The 7,281-nt window shown below is 36.6% G+C and overlaps 1 protein-coding gene and 1 non-coding gene across 2 annotated transcripts; both read left to right on the top strand.

Moving 5' to 3' along the window:
- Positions 1–677: 677 nt before the first annotated feature.
- On the top strand, positions 678–3,137 carry LOC114134988 (guanylin-like). Its single transcript, XM_028001891.1, has 3 exons — positions 678–820; positions 1,084–1,270; positions 2,449–3,137. Exons 1-3 carry the CDS (start codon positions 737–739, stop codon positions 2,517–2,519), a joined length of 342 nt encoding a protein of 113 aa, XP_027857692.1. The 5' UTR covers positions 678–736; the 3' UTR covers positions 2,520–3,137.
- A 974-nt stretch (positions 3,138–4,111) lies between these two features.
- On the top strand, positions 4,112–4,183 carry trnap-agg (transfer RNA proline (anticodon AGG)). The gene has a single exon. It is a non-coding gene; the product is annotated as a tRNA-Pro (tRNA).
- The last annotated feature ends 3,098 nt before the right edge of the window (positions 4,184–7,281 follow it).

The following is a 7,281-nucleotide window of genomic DNA, read 5'->3' as shown; positions in this document are numbered from 1 at the left end:
AAATATTTTATCCTACTGCCTGGCGTTACGCTGGTCTTATCACTCAAAGCACTTCATGCTCCAAGACATATTCACCCAACTAAACCACACATTCACAAAACAACACACCAACTGATAGGCAATATGGGATTAAGTGTATTGCACATGGACAAATAAACATCTGACAAAATGCACATTTACTTGAATTTACCATTTTTATTTGAATTGCATTTAATTCACAAAAACAATCTGTTCTTAATGAGTAAAAACACTTCGGTGTTGCAGGTGGGAATTCCAGACACTTGCAAATATTATAAACACTTCAACAAATGACCTACATGATTCCGCTCCTTATGCATACAGTTTGTTTATCGTCCAACAGCTCTGCAGCTTCTACCTGTGAGAAAAGTCAAGAGATGAGATTTATTAGGTGGCACTGCGGGATGTTGAGAGTTGGTTTTAAATCCAAAGTCAACACTGGTTTATGATGATGGCACAGAGACCCAAGATAAGTGCTTTAAACACATGACAGAAGAGACACCATAAACAAAAAAAGAGGATCTAAATCACTCACTGTACATTGGAACCGCCTTTGATTATCTTTCTGAAGTCTCCGTTCTTTTACTCCCCCTGTCTTTCTCACTGTCAGGTGTCCGTGTTAATAAATTACTTAACAATCTGTGCTACCACTTTATAAAGAGGTTGTGAAGGAATCCAGAGATCACAGAAGAAACACTGCTTGAAACTGAAAGGTATTATGAATCTGAAAATGAGGGTACTCGCTGTTGTCCTTGTTTTGGTGCTTTGTGTGTGGAGGGGAACTTTGAGTGTACAAGTCATGGTATGTAAAATATATAGTTTTACTTTATTTTTATTTTCTGAATTATTTTCTTTCTGGTTCACACTTGCATGTGTTCTTTTAATTCATCATGGTGCAAATCTTTCCAAGTAGCCCTTCCAATTTTGTTGTATTTAAAAAATAGGAATGTACTGGTCAAAGAAAACTTGTAAAGAAGTATTTTTCTAACTCTCTGTATGTCAAAGATTTGGGTTGAGCAACACAATTATTATACCGACAGCCTGTTCTCGAACTTTCCTCTGCAGGTTGGGGACAGGAGTTTTCCCCTGGAGGCAGTGAAGCAGCTGAAGGAGCTGATGGACTTGGAAGACAACCTTAACTCTCACCTCACAGAGACAAGTACCGCTGCCGTTTGCGCCCACCCTCTCCTGCCTCAAGTCTTTCGCCCAGTGTGCCAAGGGAAGGGCGCGGGAATTATTTTCTCACGACTTGGTAAGGACAGGATGTTGGGGATTCTTTAGGCAACATAATTATGGGTTTTATCATAAAATGCTCTTTTCCCAAACTTGCACTTAATCCACTTTTTGACCGTCATAAAAATGCAAACAACTTGTCAAACAACAAGTGGACGTAAAACACACAAAACAGTGTTTTACGTCCACTGTTTTGCAGTGGACGTAAAACAGAATAGTGAAATAAGAACGCAGTAGAGTTATTGTACTGGTTCAGTCATTTATTAGTATTATGTTCTGCATAAATGAATTCCAATAAACCTCAAAAAACTGAAACAATATGATATAAAAAGAAGATTCACCAAATTCTTCCACAAGGATTTGAGACTCTTAAAAACACTCTGATTTATCTGGTTGTAGCAATGTTTCAAAGTAATAATTTTCAAAGGTTGTACTTATGTTGTTTTTGTCATTTTAGAATCTCTTATGTTCATTTTATACACTGAGCGAAGATTTACACAATAACAAATCTGTTAAAAACAAAATCATTTGTTTTATTTGTATAAAACCTTCAAAGAGGTTGCACTCTTTTACGTCAACTTTTATAGTTTTATTGTGTTGAATGTGGTAGATTGGGGGAACGGTTGTAAGAAACAAAATTACTTTATAACCAATCTTCTGTTCTAGATTGAAATCAATAAATGTGCTTCTTAAAATGTCAGATTGTTTAATATCAACTTTGCCTCTCGAACACCTGCGCTCTTATTTTTCCTTTAACACAGAAGTTTATTTCTGACTTTTGAAACAATAATACAGGAAAGGCCTCCTTCCTATTCCAGCTTAACCTTTAGGTTTATCACTCACACACTCTCCTTAAGAGTTTTTGCTTGGATACTGACACTATACACACGCTTTGGTTAGTTTACTCAAATACATTCCTAGAGTTCAAAGTTTACACAATGTATTATCCACATTCTGCAACCCCTACACCATAAAGTACCTCTAGAATTATAATGCCAGAGAAGTGGCTTGTGAAAACTGAGCAAATAGTCTCTGGGGCCCTTTGAACCTCATCAAGCAGCGTAATTGCAACTGTTCTGAAAGGGAAATGGAACCCCATTATAATTATAGGCAGCATTTAATTAAGCTGAAAAGTTTGTGAATGATAGTACAAGGTAGAATGAATACGAATTTACCCTTTGTTTCTTGTTTTTCCAGTGCACATCATCATGTCACCTGATCCTTGTGAGATATGTGCCAACCCTTCCTGCTTTGGATGTCTGGACTAAAAGTCCCAACTGTTAGATGCTCAAACACATCGATTGAGAGCCTCAAGGGGGACTCGTCTTCAATAGCTTCATTTTCCACGTCTCTATGTTTAAGGCTTCCATGGAAATAACAAAACCCAGCTTGTCACCCAGCAATAAGCCCTTAAGGCCCCATGGCTCAGCAGTCAACAGAATGAATTTTGGATAGCGGTTACATTTAAAAATTATTAGATGTGGTATTTTTTTATACATGCACATTCCAGATGTTGGTAATTATCTATTATTGCTTCAAAGTTTGTTTCAGAGATTTACCACATCACTTGAATAAGACATTCAATTTGGTAGAAAGCCAATGAAGTAGCAACTACATGTAACATAGATTTTTGTTTTTGCATGTCTATTATTAGGCTTATGTTTGGACACTCATGATGACGCCTTTAATCACAGCTTCCACAGGAGTCACTCATCTACCCTTTAGACAAGCTTCATTTAGTTTTATTTAAAGCTGCTCTCCTGCCTACGTCGCCTCTAAATTGCAGCTGCTCATCTATAAACTGCACAACCAAATGAGACTAATGGATCAGTTAATGGATAGATCAAATGAAAGAGGTGAACCATAACAATTACTGTAAAAAAAAACAACAAAAAAAACAGTGGTGAGTTATGCATGTTTGTACCAGTTTGTTCCTACAAAATTTGCATTAAAATGTTTTCAAATAAAAATGTGATTTATTGCTTTGGTTAATGTTGTTCTTTTAATTATAATTCCAACAAATATTGTAATTGGGACATCAACAAAATGTTTATACCTTTGTAAAAGAAAATGCAAGCATCCATCTATTCATCCATCCATCTACTTATTCCAGTCGTGGGAGAAACCAGAAATCCACACGTCTCTTTTTCCACTCTAAAGTTCATTCTGGAGAGTGTTGCTGTGGAAGACAGTTATAGTCCCTCCAATGCTTCCAGGGTCAAATAGGATGTGACAAAAACCTCCAAAGGGAGCAGTCTGAGAGGCATTTTGATCACATCCCTCAACCACTTCATACATCTCAGGATTTAGGAGAATTTAAACCCTGAGCAGACTGTTTTTTATGAACTAGCACAAAAATAGAAAAGAGGGAGACCTCTTGAATTAGTTCGGCCTTTGATTTTTGTCACTGCTGGACAACTGTCGCCCTCTCGCGTTAATTCACTGACATTACAACCAAGTAAAGGATATCAAAGTTTTAACCGACAGGTATCCGAACTTAATGCGCAATCCTTTGATGACTAAGTAAGTAAACAAATGAAACGTAAAACTCTTTTTACGCACGTCAGTTACAATGAGTAGTAGCTACAACAGTCGTTCTTGTTCAGTGAAAATCTCTAGCGTGTTAAAGCAATTTTGGAGCCGAGTGAAAGCGCCGAAGAACACTCGCTGCAAAATAGCACAGTAGTACGGAGCCCCCTACGGGACATGGGAAATTTTTTTCTTTTGCGTTACCTCGCAAAACTGCGAGGTAACGCCCTAGGGGGCACCTACAGTAGCATATCAACATCACAAAACTGCAAAAAAATAAATAAAACGTATTACGTCAGACACGGACTTGGGATCTTATTCCTTCTACCGCGGCTCGTTGGTCTAGGGGTATGATTCTCGCTTAGGGTGCGAGAGGTCCCGGGTTCAAATCCCGGACGAGCCCTCTTTTAATGTTCAGCCTTCTGACCGAGGAGATTGACACATATTGTAGACACAACCCATTCATTTAGTATCAATATTATAGAAATGTATTGAAAGTAGTATGTCAAAGTTAATTTTAGTTCTTGTGTAATCATACTGTTGTGACAGTATTATAACTACTATCTTGAGTTTTGATGTTTTATTAACATCGAACATGTTTTTTGATGTTAAATCAAACATGAAATATATGTCAAAAGACGTTTGTTTTGATGGTATCAAAACAGTGTTAGTTTTCATCTCAAGCTTTTAGTGAATAACCCAATAAGTTAACTTTATTTATGTTATGTGGTTTACATGCAGACCTTTTTCTTAATAAATTGTGAAGTTGCTTTTTAACTGTCAGAAAATTTGCAAAAGAATATAATAAATGTAATTTCTTTCTTCAGCTTTGGTGGGGGTTTTTCTAGGTTATTCCCACCAGAGGGCGCCCTACACTAAAATATCTTTTGTGCATACCATTTATAAAACTGTAAAATCCACAGCAAAAGCAGCATGAGATTTCTTTACTATGTCCCTCTTTGTTGATTTCTTTTTTATCCTTACCTTTTATCATCTAGATTTTGTTCATTTAGCTTAGTTTGAATTCAATTTAGATTATTTACATAAAGCCAATACACAAAACAAATGTGATCTTGGGGAACTTTAGAGAACCAACAGATCCAATTTAAATACAAAATGTAAATCCATTTATCCATTGTCTCTACCCGCTTATACACGTAGGGTCACGAACGGGGCTGATGATTTACTCCAACGGTCACTGGATGAGAGGCCTGTGACCCTAGACAGGTCGGCAGACCATCATAGATTGTAAATAATCACCCTAATCCATTCATATTATGGTGTAACTGATTGAAATTCACTTGCACACATACCAATATAGTCTTAGCTATAATACTATGCAACCAAGTTCAGTTTATTCAGCTGGTAAATAAGTTTATAAGCAAGAAAGCCCAGATGATTGCATCAAGTCACAGATTTTGCAGCAATTATTATAAATGAGTTGGTTAATTTTGAAACAATCCCTCATGAGTAATAACTTGGCAATAGAGTGTTATTAATAAAATTGGATGTTTTTAAAATTATATTGCGTAACACAGATTATCTGTAGAAAAAATCTATCTCCACTGCCTTCTCCTTGCGCTCCCAGTACTAACTGCAAAAATACACCACTTAGTTAGAAATAACTGTAAATATACAGTACTGATACCAGGAAAATGGTATCAGTACTGTAAATCCTGCTTGTGTACAAGCTGCTCACACCCTCCCTCTTGCTCTCTGCTACAGTTCACCACATGAATGTAAATGTGCAGGCTAGTTAGCATGGCCATTGATGATGGCGGACAAACAGTTTTCCTCTGATGGCACGTTGTTTCTCCACCACAAGTACATTGAGCAGCGTGTCCACAAGAATGATTGTCAAGATTAAGACTTGCTCTGATTGGCTGTTTTTAACCAGAGGTGCATTTCTGCAAATTGCAATAGTAGCTCAGGGAAGAGGTAAAGTAGCTTGATTTTTTTCACATCTTATCTGTCTTGTGTTATACTGTCAGAATATAGTGCCAGTGTAGTTTTAACAAATACTTAAGAAACATATATTTTTTATAAAAGTTACATACTGCAGCTTAAAAGCAGATTAAATTTGGGGGTAGAAATTACAAAGTTAGCAATGTAATCCATTTTGTCATACTAGTATTGCTCGACATAACTGAACAAAATGTAAATGTCTGAATAAAGCAAAATATTAAATGTGAGAGATAAATCTTTTACTGTAATTGTACAGTAAACCCAGCTGTCTGTCCAATAAAAGTCATGGAAAGCAATAAAGTCATAACATCTTTCTGAACAGTGAACCAACTTTAGTTACACCCACCAAAAACATTGCAAGGAGTAAAAAGAGGCATGAAAAATATTTGTCAACGTTTTGACAAATAATTTTCATGGTTTTTTTTAATACTATTTCCTCCTTCTGGGATCTTACTTAGTCTGAGACAAAATAATTAAGTTTCAGACAATTACCAGTCTTTATTGGAAATGACCAAGACATGTCACTTAACCCACAGTCCTGAAAAGGGATGGGGTGTGTGTGTGTGTGTGTGTGTTTTAGTACAGTGATCATTGAAATTACACTTTTCTTTCATACAAGCTTCTGTTATTCAGCTGTTGTGGCTTCAAACGCACACACTGTTGGGAGCAGTACTCCTAGTCGGGGTGTCCTTGCAAAGTTCACAATAACCTCAGCCTTGTTTCCTGTCTCATGGAGTGAGATTACTCGGTGATGTTTGTAGGACATTTGATATCTTTGAGAAAAGAGTTCTTTCATTTTCACAGCCTGATTTATATGGAAAGAGACGTCTCTTATCCTGTTTAGGGTCACGTTTATGGAGCTTATCCCAGTTTACATGGAAAGAGAGGCCCATGCTATGTGTCTGCAGCATGGCAAACAAACATAAAGAGGGAAAATACCGTCAATTTGTTTGGACACATTCGGAGTCCAAATGACTTTTGTTCTCTATGTCTTTGAACTAGTTCTTGCAAAAGAAAAAAACAGCAATGTGCACCCTGGTGGGACAGATTCTAATCCAAATACTGTGGTTTGTGAACTATAACACTGCGCAGTTTGGAGAAAATGAGATTCCACCAGACTTTCAACCCTTTCTACAAAGTATAAATGTAAGGATTCTGTTTTTAGTCTCTGCTGTTTTTCTCTAATTTGAATTTCAAACTAAAACCAAGCCCCAGAGATGTAAAGATGAGAGTTGTTGTTCAACATGCTGTTCTCAGTCAAATCAAATCAAAACATTCTACTCCACCATTTTGAGCTTTGCATCACTTTGTAAAGTTCAAGAGCACTTAGGTTATGCAGCAGGAAAATAATCCAAAGCACACTAGAAAAAAATAAATAAAAAACAAAAATAAAGGTTTGAAGTAGCCAAGTCAAAGTTTAATCTTAAATCCTTTGGAGATGTTGCATTGTGATCATAAAAAACAATGCTTGAAAACCTTACAAAATGTCTGAATTGAGATAATTCTGGAAAGAAGAGTGGACTAAAAATGCCTAAC

Source organism: Xiphophorus couchianus, chromosome 20, assembly GCF_001444195.1.
Source record: "Xiphophorus couchianus chromosome 20, X_couchianus-1.0, whole genome shotgun sequence".
Classification (NCBI taxonomy): Eukaryota; Metazoa; Chordata; class Actinopteri; order Cyprinodontiformes; family Poeciliidae; genus Xiphophorus; species Xiphophorus couchianus.
Note: the sequence above shows the minus strand (reverse complement) of the source record. Positions and strands in the feature narration are given on the sequence as shown.